Source organism: Mauremys mutica, chromosome 12 (assembly GCF_020497125.1).
Source record: "Mauremys mutica isolate MM-2020 ecotype Southern chromosome 12, ASM2049712v1, whole genome shotgun sequence".
Lineage (NCBI taxonomy): Eukaryota > Metazoa > Chordata > Testudines > Geoemydidae > Mauremys > Mauremys mutica.
This window is the reverse complement of record NC_059083.1, coordinates 68,923,369-68,940,336: the sequence shown is the minus strand read 5'-3', so window position 1 is coordinate 68,940,336 and position 16,968 is coordinate 68,923,369. Positions and strand designations below refer to the sequence as shown.

Below are 16,968 nucleotides of genomic sequence, written 5' to 3'. Positions count from 1 at the left end.
GTTGAACAGGTGTCACATTAAAATGAGCTCTAAAAGATCAAAGTCCAGGGCAAGATTCATTTCTCTAGCAGCCTCCTATCCACTTTTTAATTGGCCTGTTAAGCTGCATTGTGTTGCCAAACCACTGCAAAGTTGTCCAAGAATACTCAGGAACTTGGCCCTTGATTTGTATTCATCTGAACTTCTCTCTTTTTCTGTTTCCTCCAAAAAAAAGCCTCTTACAAGGGAAACACCTCTGCTTAGCCTGGGTAAAGGGGACCAACGATATTAGATGGTGTTACAGTTGGGGGGAGAGTGAGGAGAGACTTGGTCATTCTTGTTTGGTTTTGCCCTCCTTATACATCAGGAATCAGATTCTGTAGACTCGATTCTCCTGAGCCATGTTGCAATTTTTCTCCCATTCTGCTGCTCTGGATCCTCTCCCAGCACAGATTTACATAGCCAGGTGGATTCTATCAGGCAACTCTGTTTTCTAAACATTGCTAAACTGATATTCTATGACTCTGTGAACCTTACCCTTCCATTCTACTCATCAGTTTGTAAGACCAAGAAAAGTATGTTATTGGCCTGACCTGATTTTCTCATATGTCTGACACCCATCACGCCATCATTGTAAGAACAACGCTGAACAGCCTCAAAGTTCTGTACCTATCTTAGTAAATGAAACCATGATAATCACTTTCCCATTTTGTTTCTCTAGACTGAAAAGTTACAAACTGTCACTGTCTATTTCTTAGTGACCATGGTAAGAGCTTTTCTCAATAAAATCAAAGCTATTGCCTGTGTGCTGTGAGTCCAGAAATTGTTTCCATTCTGTGATTTTTCTTGCCTCTAGAAGTGGAAAGATGTCTTTGTGACTTGGAATCCTCAGGATTTCTGTAACATTTCCAAACTCGGTCTGCCAGTGGATACATTTTGGTCCCCATATATCGGCATTTATGAACAGTAAGACTCTCCTTGGCTGATTTCAACTTACTTCTGAAAGAGGAACAATTACAAGGGACATGATGGGAGCCACTGAAATCAATGGGACTAACTCCTCTGAGTGGGGATTACTCCATAAGCAAAGATTTTGCAGGATGAATTGGGGGAGGGGGACGGAATAGCTAAGAATCAATTAACTGATCTCATGACATTAAGAAAACATTCATTAAATGAAATGAGTTTTTTCAGTCCCTGAGTGAGGAGGCACAAGTAGAGCATGTGCAGGCTATGGGAAAACTATCTGACAGGCAGGGAAGCCAATCAAAAGGAGACAGACTCCAACAGTATATCTTAGAACAGGGGTCGGCAACCTTTCAGAAGTGGTGTTCCAAGTCTTCATTTATTCACTCTGATTTAAGGTTCCATGTGCCAGTAATACATTTTAACATTTTTAGAAGGTCTCTCTCTATAAATCTATATTATAACACTAAACTATTGTATGTAAAGTAAATAAGGTTTTTAAAATGTTTTAGAAGCTTCATTTAAAATTAAAATAAAATGCAGATTTTATCAGGTTAGTGTGATCCTTGCCCTTGCTTTTTCTTGCTGAGTTTTACAATGTCCCCAAGCCGGCAGCAGGCTGAGTGGGGCCAGTGGCTGGGACCCCAGCTGGCAGGGGGATGGCAGATGGAAGCCCAGGCCGGCACCAGAGTGCCACTGAAAATCAACTTGTGTGTCACCTTTGGCACATGTGCCATAGGTTGCTGACCCCTGTCTTAGAAGTTCCTGTCACTCTTTATTCTGGAGGTCCAGGAGATGCCCACTGTACTGTGATATTTGGTATTGTCCCTCAATGGTTATTTATTCATGATTATTTGTTAAGCAGCAACAGCATGCTCAGCACTGCACAAGACACAGATAAAGACATAAGGCCTGATTCTGCTCTTACTTACATGGTGGAAATCAAGAGTAATTCAGCTGAAGTAAATAGTTAGAGGGTGGAAGCAGTGCGAGATCAGAATTAGGCTAACAGTCCCTGGTCCAATGGGGCAAGTGGTTCATATGTCCTTGAATGTCTCTCCTGTCTCATCTAGCATGCTAATGGGGTGCATTACAAGGGGTGTAGATGGGGATTATCAGCCCTTCTCTGTGCCCCAGACTCTCTCTCTGCTTGTGTTCTCTCCTCCCGTCTCTCCTATCTCCTCCCACAGCCTTTTTGTCCTCCCGTTTGTTTTAAATCTCTCATCCCTGGTTATTCGCTGTCACTCACCCTCTCTCTTCTGCTTCCTGTTCTATTAAGTAGGGTTCACTGACCATTCAAAGTCAGACTAACAGTGAGTTTGCAAATAAAATATTGTCTTAGATCTGCAACAAGCGTTTTGTCATTTTACTTTTCATTGTTGTTGAATCATTGATTCCTTCAGAGTGGATGAAGAGAAATCGCTCAACAGGCCCCTTCTGTCCATCACTCACAATGGCATCATTAGCACAACCCAACAGCACCAGGTCACCATAACATGCAACTTGAAGATGCACAAGTTTCCATTTGACACCCAGACGTGCAACATAAGCCTCTTCTCATTTAGTCATCCAGGTATGTCCATTCTTATTCACGTTTACTACAACTAGTCTGGATTGGCTGGTCCTGGCCAATGTCCCCAACTAGTCAATGGACTAGATGGATCAGAGGTCTGATCTGCCATTGAATTTTTATGTTCACTACTCAACAGTGTCCATTGTGTTAAAAAAATTACAATGCAAGAGGGAAACTGGGCTATGGCATGATCTCCCACTATGGAGTCTCCTATATGTATATCTCTGAAAGAATCCAGGATCTGCCTCTGCAAAGTCTTTACTCCCAGGAGTGGTAGCATAGTCAAATGATTAGTCCCCCTGACTACAATAGGGATTACTTGAGTTTGCAAGATCTAGTCCTCAAAATGTGCCTGAGGGTCTAGATTAAAAATAGAACTCCAAGGGCTGAAGTTGAGAGGACTACTCACATGACTGAGAAAGGGCTTCAGGATGGGATCCAGACTTAGAGATTCGAGTTCCTGACTAGATCTAGTTTTCAACTGCTGCATGCTCTTATTTTATCCCCATGGTAGTCGCAGAAACAGAGAGGCAAGACTTATTTTGAAGTATTATCTTCTATTGTTTGCATAGCACAGGTTTCCATTTAGCTACAATTCTAATAATTCAGTTTCAACGAAGCCAATTGCTTTTCAAGTGACCTAAAGGTAGCAAATCTTTCATGTCATTCCTAGAGTTTAAAGGCAGAAGGGATCATTAGATCATCTAGTCTGATCTTCTGTGTCTCACAGGCCATTAAATGTCAACCAGTTACCCTTGAATTGAGTCCAATAACTTGTGTTTGGCTAAAGCAGCTCTTCCAGAAAGTCAGGCAGTCTCAATTTGAAGGGGAAGCCCTTTGCTAGGAATGCCAGTATTAAACAGGCCCAGTTCACATCTGGGAGTGAAACATTTCAGGGAAGGGGGCTAGTCATCTTGGTATCAAGACCTTGATATTTTTCCCAAGAAAATGCTCCATTTGCACAATTGCCACCATAGTGAGTCTGTGAAGAAGAGGCCCAGATAGTAGCTACTCTCAAGTATTTATGGAAGCACAGGAAAGAGACAGCCACTGCCAACTGCTCCTCTGTATGCTTGTCTGCACTGGCAATTAACAGCACAGCAACTTTCTCGCTCAGGGGTGTGAACCCCCCCGAGCGCAGCAAGTTTCAGAACTGTAAAACGCCAGTGTAGCCAGTACACCAGCACTGGGAGCTACGCCCCTCATTCAGGTGGTTTTTCTGGAGCGCTGGGAGAGCTCTCTCCCAGGGCTGCACCACAGCCACACAAGGCACATTAAAGCACTGCCATGGCAGTGCTGCCACAGCAGCACTTTATCATTACCAGTGTAGACTAATCTAACTGCTTGATCTTAAAGCTCACTGGAATCAGCGAAAGACTCCCACTGACTTCAATAGGATTTGGATCAAGGCCATAAGATGGGAGACAGAATTCAACCAAGTATCCAAGACCCAGGGGCGGCTCTAGAAATGAGGCTGCCCCAAGCAGCGCGGTGCGCTGCGCCGCCCTTCTCCGGTCCCGCGGCAGGTCCCCTCTTCCCACGGCTCCGTTTGAGCTCCCGCAGGCATGACTGCGGCGGGTGCCGTTGTCCCGCGGCTCCGGTGGACCTGCCGCAGGCATGCCTGCGGGAGCTCAACCGGAGCCGCGGGAAGAGGGGACCCGCCGCAGTCATGCCTGCGGCAGGTCCACCGGAGCCAAATGCCGCCTCCCCGGGAAAGGGCCGCCCCATGCGCCTGCTTGGCGCGCTGGGGTCTAGAGCCGCCCCTGCCAAGACCAATGGAGTTAATTCCTACGGTCAGCAGACATCTGTTCCCATTTAAGCCGTGACTTTTGGGGTGGATTCTGATCTCATACTGGTATAACTCCATTGATTTCAATGAAGTCATTCCCAGTTTACCCTGGAGTAAGAATCAAGCTCCAAGTACACAACTAGTTCTGTTTTGGGCAAGAGATGTAATTTTCCCACCAAGGGTGGGTGGGTGGGGGGATCTTAACCTTCTCTTCCCTCCTTCTGAATACACACCCGGACTGTGGCAGCAGATTTTAACTCCCTGGACTGAGAAAGGAACCACTTTTAAACCACTGTGTCTTCACTTTCTTTCCTCAAACAGTAAGAGACCTCAAACTCCAGTCCAATCAGACAACAGAAGAGGTGAATAAAAACAGCAAACTTTATCACTTGACCGATGGAGAATGGAAGTTCACAAACATAAACATTATACCACACACACTAGAGGATGAGGAGGAAGTCTTTACTGCGGTCAGCTATGAGGTATTGCATCATCAGTGTATTTCACACACTGTATATTGCATTCATTGCTTTATCATAAAGGCACCCTTCAGAACATCAGGGCTCAGCTACAAAAACTAAAAACACAACCCAAGCAAAATCTAGTCACCTTTAAAGGACTAACCCCACAATTACAATTACACATTCCCCAGCAGGCAAAGCACTTTATAAAGTATAGGTATTTTAAGAAAAGGTCCAGCAAGATATGTATTATTCGCTTATATCCAAGAGTTAGTATTGCTACCTTAGCAACTTTGTGGGAGTCTAAAATCGCAAAACAGAATGATCTGATAAAAAAAGAAAGTTACATACCTCTAAATGGAAGTTTCGGAATGTGTCACCTCTACAGTGTCTGCCTGACCTCTACAATGTAGATCTGTAGAGCTGAATCAAGAAAGAGCACGATCTACTGCTAATACTAAGTGCTGTGTTCTGCAAAGAGTTCATGGGGGATATAAGAAGCTCCCGTATCTAAATGGGAGAATTACAGCAGTTTCACAAATCAAGCAGCACATGTGCCCAAGACAACTCATGGTACCAGTTCCACTGCCACATTCCTAGCATCTCGCTACTAACAGTGCAGTAGGCAAGGGCAAAAAGAGGGTGGAACCAAAGCAGCCTACTGTGCAAGCCAGATCACGCTTTAGCAAAATGAGCTTTGACAGTACAGCTCTCATAGGAGCATATGGGGTCAGACATTAATGCTGGCAAGTCGCTGGAGTCCTTCATAGCTGGTAACAAAATAAATTCTTCATGATGGAGCCAGATCCTCCGTAGGTACCAATTGCTATAGCTCCATTGACATCACTGGAGCTGCATTGATTTATACCAGCTGAGGATGTGGGCTAAGCTGGTTATATCTTCCTTTGCGGTATCTAGTATAGCCCACTCTGAGCCAGCTTACTGCACTAGATGGAACGTTTTGTCCGCTCCAGTTTGAATGGGTGTGTTCAGGGGAGTAGAAGGGGGAAAAAAAACAAAAACAGAGAGGTGTGGGCATTTGTATTCAACAGGCACGTGTGCATGAATATTCATACAGAGAATACCAGTCGGAAAATAGCAAGAGTGCGTAGAACATCATAGGGCTCAACCCAAAATGAGGGCAAAGGGGGCCAGATGAAGTGTCTGGAAGTAGGTGGTAGAAAGAGAAGGCAGGTAAGAAAGAATTAGCAGGACAGGTGGAAGAGGTGTCATACTACGTGAATAGGGGAACTTGGGGTTGGAGGGTAGGGAGCGAGCAGGAAATGAAGGTAAGAAAACAAGGCAAGAAAGCTGGGGTCAGGATGAGGGCGAGTGTTTATGGCTGGCACTTGAAGCTTGGGATGCCCTAAAGCATAGGAAGGCCACTGGGGCCTGTTCCATCCTTTGAGTTGATAGCTTGAACTCCAACCATACTTGGAGGAAGAGTCTGTCTCGTCCCATCGAAACCAGCACTAACCCAGGCCATTCTGTCATATCATGTTTGCCTTGTTCCCTCCAGATCTCCATGAAGAGACGACCCATTTTATACGTTTTGAATCTTATCTTCCCATCATGTGCTCTCTACTTATTGGATATGACTATTTTGTTCAGCAGCAGCTCTTATGAGAACAAGATCAGCTTCCAGCTGTCACTCATCATTGGAGAGTCTGTGTTAGCTCTGATTCTTAAGGACATTATTCCCACTTCTTCCGATGACCCACCCATAATAGGTACTTGTCTTTATTGAGTAAAACTCACTTTATATTAGACATGCATTGGATGTAAGGAAGAGAGCAGAATACAAACATGCCACTTATTGAGAATAAGAAGAGGAACACCTAGCCACTGCACAAGAGCTGTAATTCTAGAAGTCCCTATTCAGAGCAGTTTCTGTACTTGGGGCACTACATTTCTTCTATTAAGCAGAAGCCCACAGTAGATAGAATTATGGATCTAAAGGAAGTAAGGCAGAGAGTTTATCAATCACATCCTCTTCGTCTTCTTTTGCAGTGATGTTTTTCATAGGTATATTTGTCCTAATGATTATGGGTGTATTGGAGACCTGCCTATTAGTGCAGCTGAAGAAGAAACCCCTACACCCTATACTCAAGGCTATCAAACTGCTGAGATGCCGCAAGCAAGCTAGAACAACATCTGGAAGCCTCCTAAGCAAACAGGGTTGGTGTTTGGTTACCTATATTTGAATACTCTGTATCCAGTAGCAAGGTTCTTTCAGTAGGGAGCCCCTTATTTCTCAACATCATCATGGTGCATATATTATAAGAATCAAATATATATAGGCAACATATGTATACAAAAGAGCTGCACCTTTGTTATTTATGTAGGCTCAGCTGTAAACCCAGCCCCACGCAGAGTCCACCAACTCTGGCCAACCCCGTGAACTCATTGAGCCAGAACAGTGCCTGAGATTTTCTGACGTATGAAGTTTTAATAAAAACTTTCAAGCAAATAAAGTCAAGTTTAGCATCATGCACACCTCTGCTCTTGTCCACAATTTCTCCTAGTGAATATTTACATTTGGCTGCTGTTCTCCCCATTGTAGGAGATTCGCTGATTGAGATGGCCAGGGGACAAGAGGAGAGAAGGGATTCAAACCCACTTGGAAAAGGAAATACAGAACTACCCATGCTTACAGGAAGAATGAATGCAGAGGGGCAGCACACTGGGACCCAGACAGAGCTACAGGAGAGCAAGTCAGCTCTGCTAGTTCTGGATAAGGTGCTTTTCTGCAGTCATTTGCTTTTATCACTACTGTTTAGCATCATCATTATTGTACAATGGAGCAGTTAAATGTGGGCCAATTGCCTTTTCTAATACTTGCTTGCCTCAACCTCCTCCCTAACAAGGTTTTCCTGCTTCTTATGCTTGAATTAAGCTGTGCACTGCATGTCTGAATAACAGTGCAAGCTCTGCAGGGCAGGAGCCTTGTTCTTGCATGTGCTTTGTAAAGCAATGTGTACGCCTAGGGCATCCCATCAGCAAATAAGTTACCTGAATAAAATACATTCATGGAGCTAGTGTTCCAGCTGACAGAGAATTACTGGAGTAGGTATAAGTCATCGGAGCTGTAGCTCTCAAAAGTGCTGAACGACACGTGGAGATCTGGGGGGAACAAAGCAAACATGAAATAGCACAATGGACTAGATTAGTGCTGGTCTTGATGGGATGAGACTGGCTCCTTCAACTGTGATAGTGGTAGCCTGGACTCCAATCAACTCAAAGGAGGGAACAGGCCAGGGTGGGCTCCCTACCCTCAACTACAGCCCAGGATGCAAGTTTAAAGGAGAATAATCAGCTCCAGAGGAGAAGGTATATTTACCGTAGTACAAATCCCAACCAGTTAGTGCTGGTCACAGGACATGCTGTCTTACATAACCATACCATATATCTGATTTTTGCAGACCACTGGAAGTGTTTGCCTTATTAGTATTGCACATTACTAATGGAGCAGGGGCGGCTCTAGACATTTCTCCACCCCAAGCCCAGCGGCATGCCACGGGGGGCGCTCTGCCGGTCACCGGGAGGGTGGCAGGCAGCTCCGGTGGACCACCCGTAGCTCAATCTGTAGCTCACAAAAGCTCATGCTGAAATAAATTTGTTAGTCTCTAAAGTGCCACGAGTACTCCTGTTCTTTTTGCAGATACAGACTAACACGGCTGCTACTCTGAAACCAAAGAAAATGTTAAAGTCAGTTGTAAGCAAGAATTCAACTTAAAGCAGATGTACAATTAGAAATTAAAACAAGGCTGCATGCCAAACTGCCTTAAACATGAAATTCACAGGGTAGAACCCATCAAACCTACCTGTTTCTCAAATTGGACAATTGGGGATTTAGAGGCCTGCACATATTCAGCAGCACTCAGCCTGCAAGAGAACAAAGGATTTGGTGAGCACATTAATCCTAGATTGTTTCCGGCAGTGAAGCTGTGACTCTCATCCTATTTCACTTTAACCATGGAAAAGGAGTCACCATTCTCATCTTACCCCTTCCTTAAAGAGGCACGGACCTTAAAATAGCATCTGCTTTAAATAAAACAGGTACAAGCTCTTGATGTCTTTAGCCAGAGAATTTGTCAGCCTCAATGACCTGAGTAGAACCCCTGGAGTTTGTTATACCCACCCTCCTCTTTCGCACAGAGGAGGAACCCATAGAATAGAAGTCCCACTATGCAATGCTCCATCTTGACCCCTGCAGTCTCCAAGAACGCCAACTCCACATTAAAAAGAAGTCAGGCCTACTTTATGCAACTTAGGTGCATCCTTTGGGCTTCTGCCTTTGTCTTACACTAATTTCAAGTTTATTACACCAGAAGAACAAGCAGAACTGCAATCCAGTCCCAGACTCTAAATCCCCAAGTGTGGTCCTGTATAGGTAGAGAGAACCTATTCTTGCTCAAAAGCTGCCTACATGCACAAACCCAGACTTGCAGCTCCTGTACCTCAGCACAGTTACCCACCAGCAGACTCGAAGTCAGAATTATTCTATACTTCTACAAAGATCAAAGAGAAACCACGTGGCAGGGAAGAGTTTTTAAATAATTACAGCTTCCTGTTCCTGGGCATTTATCTTGTCTGTTTGTGTCCCCACAGGCTCAGGAATCTTTAGTGCACTGTACTGTACATTCAAAAAATAAATTCTAAATGTGTTGCCTCTCAATTCTGTTGAAGCCGTGCATGCTCCCAGAGTGAATATTTCCCCAATAGCCAGACTAGTGCTCTTTGGCAGTTGGGAATCAGCAGAGAATAGGAAAGCTCTCACTATATACTCTTTCCTCAGGCCACTTCTACACCTACAGCTGGGAAAACCTGTGCAGGCTGTAAGAGAAAAAGCGTGAGCTTTATGCCACTGGAGGATCCCCCTCCACTAAAATGACCCCTCCTATGGTTAGCTATGCCAGCTTTTGGGCTGTTTTGTGCTAGCAGTGTGATGTAAAGCAGCTACATACCACAGCACAGGACCTGAGCCAAAACCTCCTAATAATCTCTCCTAGTAGCCTGCTAGAGGAAAAGTTCACAATTCTGTGTCTTGTAAATCAGATATGAGCAGCCTCCACTTGGATTTCAAAACAGCAGCAACATCTAATTGAGGACGAGACTCTCACCTTCCTTTCAAACTCATCCACCATGCCAGCCTTAGCAACGGCAGTCTTGTAATAAACCCAATCAATAGCCGGGGATGGGGGCTTCTCAGGCAAGGAGGTCAACCTGTACAGGTGGAGCAGAACAGCTGATAGAACAACCCCCCGTAATTTCAGAGAGCTCCCAGTTCCAGTTGTTATGGGATAAGAGGGAAGGTCCTTTCATGGATTGAGAGCTGTTTAAAAGACAGGGAACAAAGGGTAGGAATAAATGGTAAATTCTGAGAATGGAGAGGGGTAACTAGTGGTGTTCCCAAAGGGTGAGTCCTATGACCAATCCTATTCAACTTATTTATAAATGATCTGGAGAAAGGGATAAGAAGTGAGGTGGCAAAATTTGCAGATGATATTAAACTGCTCAAGATAATTAAGACCAAAGCAGATTGTGAAGAATTTCAAAAAGATCTCACAAAACTAAGTGATTGGGCAACAAAATGGCAAATGAAATTTAATGTGGATATATGTAAAGTAATGCACATTGGAAAAAATAATCCCAACTATACATACACCATGATGGGGGCTAATTTAGCTACAATTAATCAGGAAAAAGATCTCGGAGTCGTTGTGGATAGTTCTTTGAAGACGTCCACGCAGTGTGCAGCGGCGGTCAAAAAAGCAAACAGGATGTTAGGAATCATTAAAAAAGGGATAGAGAATAAGACAGAGAACATCCTACTGCCCTTGTATAAATCCATGGTATGCCCACATCTTGAATACTGCGAACAGATGTGTGGTCTCCTTATCTTGAAAAAGATATACTGGCACTAGAAAAGGTTCAGAGAAGGGCAACTAAAATGATCCGGGGGTTGGAACGAGTCCCATATGAGAAGAGATTAAAGAGGCTAGGACTTTTCAGCTTGGAAAGGAGGAAACTAAGGGGAGATATGATAGAGGTATATAAAATCATGAGTGATGTGGAGAATGTAAATAAGGAAAAGTTATTTACTTGTTCCCATAATATAAGAACTAGGGGCCACCAAATAAAAGGAAGTTCTTCTTCACACAGCGCACAGTCAACTTGTGGAACTCCTTGCCTGAGGAGGTTGTGAAGGCTAGGACTATAACAGGGTTTAAAAGAGAACTAGATAAATTCATGGAGGTTAAGTCCATCAATGGCTATTAGCCAGGATGGGTAAGGAATGGTGTCCCTAGCCTCTGTTTGTCAGAGGGTGGAGATGGATGGCAGGAGAGATTTCATTACCTCTTAGGTTCACTCCCTCCTCTGGGGCACCTGGTATTGGCCATTGTCAGTAGACAGGATACAGGGCTAGATGGATCTTTGGTCTGACTCAGTATGGACATTCTTATGTTCACACAGGACAACACTGCAGTACCCATTCCCCCCCACATCATTAGGCCCCAGGGTAGCAAGTATGCTACTTATAGTTGACAGTATTTTCAGACCCCTTGTTAATGCGGAAATGGCAATAAAGCACCCACACAAAATTCTACATGCCTACATTTGCCTTTCTTGGAGTGCGGGGTTGGGGGAGCGGTGGATGGGCAAGTACAATACTCTCAGTTTTTTCATCATGAACACTGGTAGGAGCAGGCAAGGAGAGTTTGTGAATGGGATGGTTTGTTTTCATTACAGTTTTGCAAGGCTGACAAAAGGTTTAAAAAAAAAGAAAGATAATAAACATGGAAACACTTCAAGCCAGGGGGTGCAGCAGCACCCCTAGTGCCAGCGCCTGTGCACCAAGCAACCAGAGGCTCTGAAAGCCAATCTGCCGCCCTTTTAGCCACATGTTTTGTTCTCCACACAGCTGTTGGGGGTGGGGGTGTCGCTATTCAACACATGCACCCCGGGAGATTTGATTCTGCTGAGTGGGCTTTTGCCAGCATCTCTGCTGGGTTAAGTTGCACAATCCTAGCCCAGCAAATTTACTCCTTGATTGTTACCACACTGACTCCCAGGTGGGGAATGCAGTAGGGGTGGAATTTAGCCCACGATGTTCTGGTTTATGGTGCTCCTGGGACTCACCCGCCTTTCCAGCAACACTCAGTTTAACCACAGCCATGCATGGGCTGTTTGGCTAGTTTCATCTTTCCAAGGCACCCAGGCCATGGGGGAGAGCAGAAAAGGCTGGTCCCAACTCCCCCTACTTTAGATCAGCCTCTACAGGGGAAGACACCCCTGGCTGGACACCAAGATTCATCCCAACACCGGCCCATGAAGGGCTGGCCAGACTGTGCAGAGAGGGGCTGAGCTGGGGAGGGGAACCCCTCTCCCCAGGTGACCTGTACCCCTCCTCTGCTGCAGCTGGGCTGAGTGAGGACATTCAGCCTCCATGATCTAGCTGGGACAGGGAGCTGGACATTCTGGGGGTGGAGTCTCCACCCTTGGGGAGCTTTGCCAGGCTCTAACAGGAGCAGGATTTGGCTCCATGGGTTACAACTCAGCGGATTGGGGGGAGGAGGGAATGATACAGAGGATGCCCTAGAGCCTGACTCCACTGTGGCACTTACACCCCACACACTGTATATTTACATATATACAGACACATAGCCAGTTGAATCTCAGACATACAAGCAAATGAGCCAGCTGTGTTTGCCAGATAAGAAACTAGTGAAGGAGCAGCCGTGTTCAGCATGGAAGGATCTTCCACATCAAACAACAAACCAGAGAATGCAGAGACAGTCAGGGGGACCATGGCAAGCAAGGGAGAGCTTTGCAAAGTCTCGCTAACTACCAGTTTAGCCTCTCTCCCCACAACACCTAAGAGCTCCTCTTTCCACATCTTTTTAGTTTTCAACAGGGTGTGTTTTATAAGAGGGATCTGGAGTCATGAGCCTCTGGGGTTCCTAAGCTTTGCATAGCCTGCAAAGCACAGAAGTTGGGGGTGCAGAGAATCTGGTCAGGAAGATTGAGCATTAGAGCTGCACCGTGTAAAGCAGAGCTGAGCAGTTGTGAAGGCGCCAAGCGTATGGAACCTAAACAGTGCAGAGAGCGGTGAAGAATGGACGTCAGGTCACAGCGGGCACTTTAAGCAGAGGGAACTAAGGTGGATAAACTGCTGCCAGCACTGAGAGACCATGTACCTTTCTTACCAAGAAGGTAGTTTGTTAACTTCGTACAACTTTCGGGATAGATGACGCTTTTACAGCAAGTGATTGACTATTCGGCTGGCTGGCAGTGCTGAAAAGATAAAATGGGCGGGTTTCAACCCAGACCATTTTGTTCCCAAGCATTTTCAAAGGACTCCATTCACAAGACGGCCATCCTTAGATCTTAGGGAGCTTACGTGAGATACGGAAGCCCAGGGGTCACTTCCCCTCTGCCAGAGTGCAGCGGCAAGGCTGTCCAATAAGCAGCAAGACCCACTTTGGACAAACTTAAAGACAAAAAAGCCCCAATTTGTTTTGTGTAAATAAATCCCAACAACAAGCAATACCTTCCAGGGGGGGACTATGGGGTTAAAGCAAATTATTTCTACCACGGTATTGGTCCCATAACATCAGATCCATTAACGGTAATTTCACAAGCTGATCCCAAGAGCCAGCTGAGTGCACTGCACCATTATCACTGAATTCTTCATTTAAAAAAAATAGCCTTCAATTATATAAGCTTCCTCCCTACACTGATTAATATCAAAGCACCAGCTACACCTCAGCTGATAGGCACTGGCAACTAGCTGTAGCAACAGCTGTACCATTTGCTTTATTAGGAAAAGGGGAATGACGTGGGAAGCATTCTTACCTATTCTCACTTTGTCTTTGGCAACAGGTAAGTTAAATTGTAGTAGGATCAGGGGAAAACCAACCGGATTACCCATGAGGAATTTATATTCTCATACATGGATGAGGAAGATTAACACAGGCACCCTACTCCTGCCAGTGTGAAAGGGGTCAAAGATCTGACAGTGATTTCCTAGAAGATACAGCCCAATGTCTTTTATCCTCTGATGTATTCATATTCCATAGGCTGGCTGTGTGATGTATGCTGAGATCCTGCCTGGTATTGTTCTGATAAAATGAATTTGGATTTAACCAGACTTTCATTTTATTTCCACAGATGCTGCCCCAGAACAGCTCTGTATGTACGATGATGTTATTCAGTATTTGAATATCTCCTCTGAAAAGCCACCCCCACTATGTACAATACCCAAGAAAAATTGGAAAGACCCATTGAAAGTGGAGATACAATTTATACTGATGTCCATCCTCTCAGTGGTAAGGAAACAAACCTCTATTAGTTTTTATAGTTGGAAATATTGTGGAGATTGAAAAGTTGAGGCAGTTGATGATTCTAAAGTGAGTGAGTGACTCTTCTCTCACTCATACCAGAGCAAATCAGGAGTCACTCCACTATTACTGCCACTGATGTGAAAGGGTAGAACCCGCATCTTAGGTCTTCTCCAGACTTTATGGCTCTGGTTTGAAAGCAGAATCCAGAGCAATGTATGTTTGGAGGCGCCAGTTGTAAAATAGTTTGTCACAACTGCACAAATGAGAGGGATGTTTAAAATTGCGTTAGTGCTCATCACATGTTGAACAGGTGTCACATTAAAATGATCTCTAAAAGATCAAAGTCCAGGGCAAGATTCATTTATCTAGCAGCCTCCTATCCACTTTTTAATTGGCCTGTTAAGCTGCATTGTGTTGCCAAAGCACTGCAAAGTTGTCCAAGAATATTTAGGAATTTGGCTCTTCATTTGCATTTCATCTGAACTTCTCTCTTTTTCTGTTTCCTCCACAAAAAAAAAAAACCTCTTAAAAGGGAAATACCTCTGCTTAGCCTGGGTATAGAGAACCCATGTTGTTAGCCGGTGGTTACAGCAATGTGGAGTTGGGGGAGTGGGAGGGGAGAGTGAGGAGAGACTTGGTAATTCTTGTTTGGTTTTGCCCTCCTTATATATCAGGGATCAGATTCTGTAGACTCAATTTCCCTGAGCCGTGTTGTAATATTTCTCCTGCTCTGGATCCTGTCCCAGCACAGATTTACATAGCCAGGTGTATTCTATCAGGCAACGATTTTTTCCAAACATTGAACTTTACCCTTCCAACCTACGCCTCAGTTTGTAAGACCAAGAAAAGTACGGTATTGGTCTGCCCTGATTTTCTCATATCTCGGACACCCATCATTGTAAGAAAAACGCTGAACAGCCTCTAAGTTCTATCCCTATCTTAGTAAATGAAATCATGATAATCACTTTCAAAATTTTGTTTCTCTAGACTGAAAAGCTTCAAACTGTCACTGTCTATTTCTTAGTGACCATGGTAAGAGCTTATTTCTGTAAAATCAACGCTATTTCCTGTGTGCTGTGAGTCCAAAAACTGTTTCCATTCTGTGATTTTTCTTTCCTCTAGAAGTGGGAAAATGTCTTTGCGACTTGGAATCCTCAGGATTTCTGTAACATTTCCGAACTCCTTCTGCCAGTGGATACCTTTTGGTCCCCATATCTCATAATTCTTGAACAGTAAGACTCTCCTTGGCTGACTTCAACTTGCTTCCGTAAGAGGGATAATTACAAGGGACATGATTGATGCCACTGAAATCAATGGGACTAACTCATCTGAGTGAGGATTACTCACATAAGCAAAGGTTTTGCAGGACTAATTGGGGGGAGGTGCCGGAATAGCTAAGAACCAATTAACTGATCTCATGACAATTAGAAAACATTCATTAAATAAAATGGGGTTTTTTAGTCCCGTGAGGGGGCACTAGTAGAGCATGTGCAGGCTATGGGAAATCTGACAGACAGGGAAGCCAATCAAAAGGAGACAGACTCCAACTGCATATCTTAGTGGCTCCTGTCACTGTTTATTCTGGAGGTCCAGGAGATGCCCGCTGTACCGTGATATTCGGTGTGCTCAGCACTGCACAAGACACAAAGAAAGACATAGGGCCTGATTCTGCTCTTATTTACATGGTGGAAATCAGGAGTAATCCACCTGAAGTCAATAGTTAGAGGGTGGAAGCAGTGCGAGATCAGAATTAGGCCAACAGTCCCTGATCCAATGGGTCATATGTCCTTGAATGTCTTTCCTGTCTCATCTAGCATGCGAATGGGGTGCATTACAAGTCTTGGTGTAGATGGGGGTTATCAGCCCTTCTCTGCGCCCCAGACTCACTCTGCTTGTGTTCTCTCCTCCCGTCTCTCCTATCTCCTCCCACAGCCTTTTTGTCCTCCCCTGTTTGTTTTAAATCTCTCATCCCTGGTTACTCGCTGTCAACTCACCCTCTCTCTTCTGCTTCCTGTTCTATTAAGTAGGGTTCACTGACCATTCAAAGTCAGACTAACAGTGAGTTTGCAAAAAAATATTGTCTTCGATCTGCAACAAGCGTTTTGTCATTTTACTTTTTGTTGTTGTTGAATCATTGATTCCTTCAGAGTGGATGAAGAGAAATCGCTCAACAGGCCCTTTCTGTCCATCACTCACAACGGCATGGTTAGCACAACCCAACAGCACCATGTCACCATAGCATGCAACTTGGAGATGCACAAGTTTCCATTTGACACCCAGACATGCAGCATAACCCTCTTCTCAATTAATTATTGAGGTATGTCCATTCTTATTCACTTTTACTACAACTAGACTGGATTTGCTGGTGCTGGCCACTGTCCGCAACAAGACAATGAACTAGTTGGATCACAGGTTTGATCTGCCATTGAATTTTTATGTTCATTACTCAGTGTCCATTGTGTTAAAAAAATTACAATGCAAGAGGGAAACTGGGCTATGGCATGATCTCCCCCTATGGAGTCTCCTATATGTATATCCCTGAAAGAATCCAGGATCTGCCTCTGCAAAGCCTTTACTCCCAGGAGTGGTCAGCTTACTCAAATGACTAGTCCCACTGACTGCAATAAGGATTACTTGAGTTTGCAAGATCTAGTCCTTAAAATATGCATGAGGTCTAGATTAAAAATAGAACTCCAAGGGCTGAAGTTGAGAGCAGGGGCGGCTCCAGGCCCCAGCACGCCAAGTGCATGCTTGGGGCGGCATGCCACTGGAGGCGCTCTGCCGGTCGCCGGGAGGGCGGCAGGTGGCTCCGGTGGACCTCCCGCAGACGTGCCAGCGGAGGGTCCAGTGGTC

The 16,968-nt window shown here is 44.7% G+C and overlaps 1 protein-coding gene across 1 annotated transcript in view; it reads left to right on the top strand.

Annotated features, from left to right (window-relative positions):
* The window catches only part of LOC123346341 (5-hydroxytryptamine receptor 3A-like), a 40,529-nt gene extending 31,096 nt beyond the window's left edge, over positions 1–9,433 (top strand). The window contains exons 11-17 of the mRNA XM_044983673.1: positions 701–745; positions 836–945; positions 2,349–2,518; positions 4,629–4,789; positions 6,288–6,498; positions 6,779–6,946; positions 7,332–9,433. Coding sequence (XP_044839608.1) covers positions 701–745; positions 836–945; positions 2,349–2,518; positions 4,629–4,789; positions 6,288–6,498; positions 6,779–6,946; positions 7,332–7,579 — 1,113 coding nt within the window. The 3' untranslated portion in view covers positions 7,580–9,433. The remainder of the gene's footprint in view (positions 1–700; positions 746–835; positions 946–2,348; positions 2,519–4,628; positions 4,790–6,287; positions 6,499–6,778; positions 6,947–7,331) is intronic.
* The last annotated feature ends 7,535 nt before the right edge of the window (positions 9,434–16,968 follow it).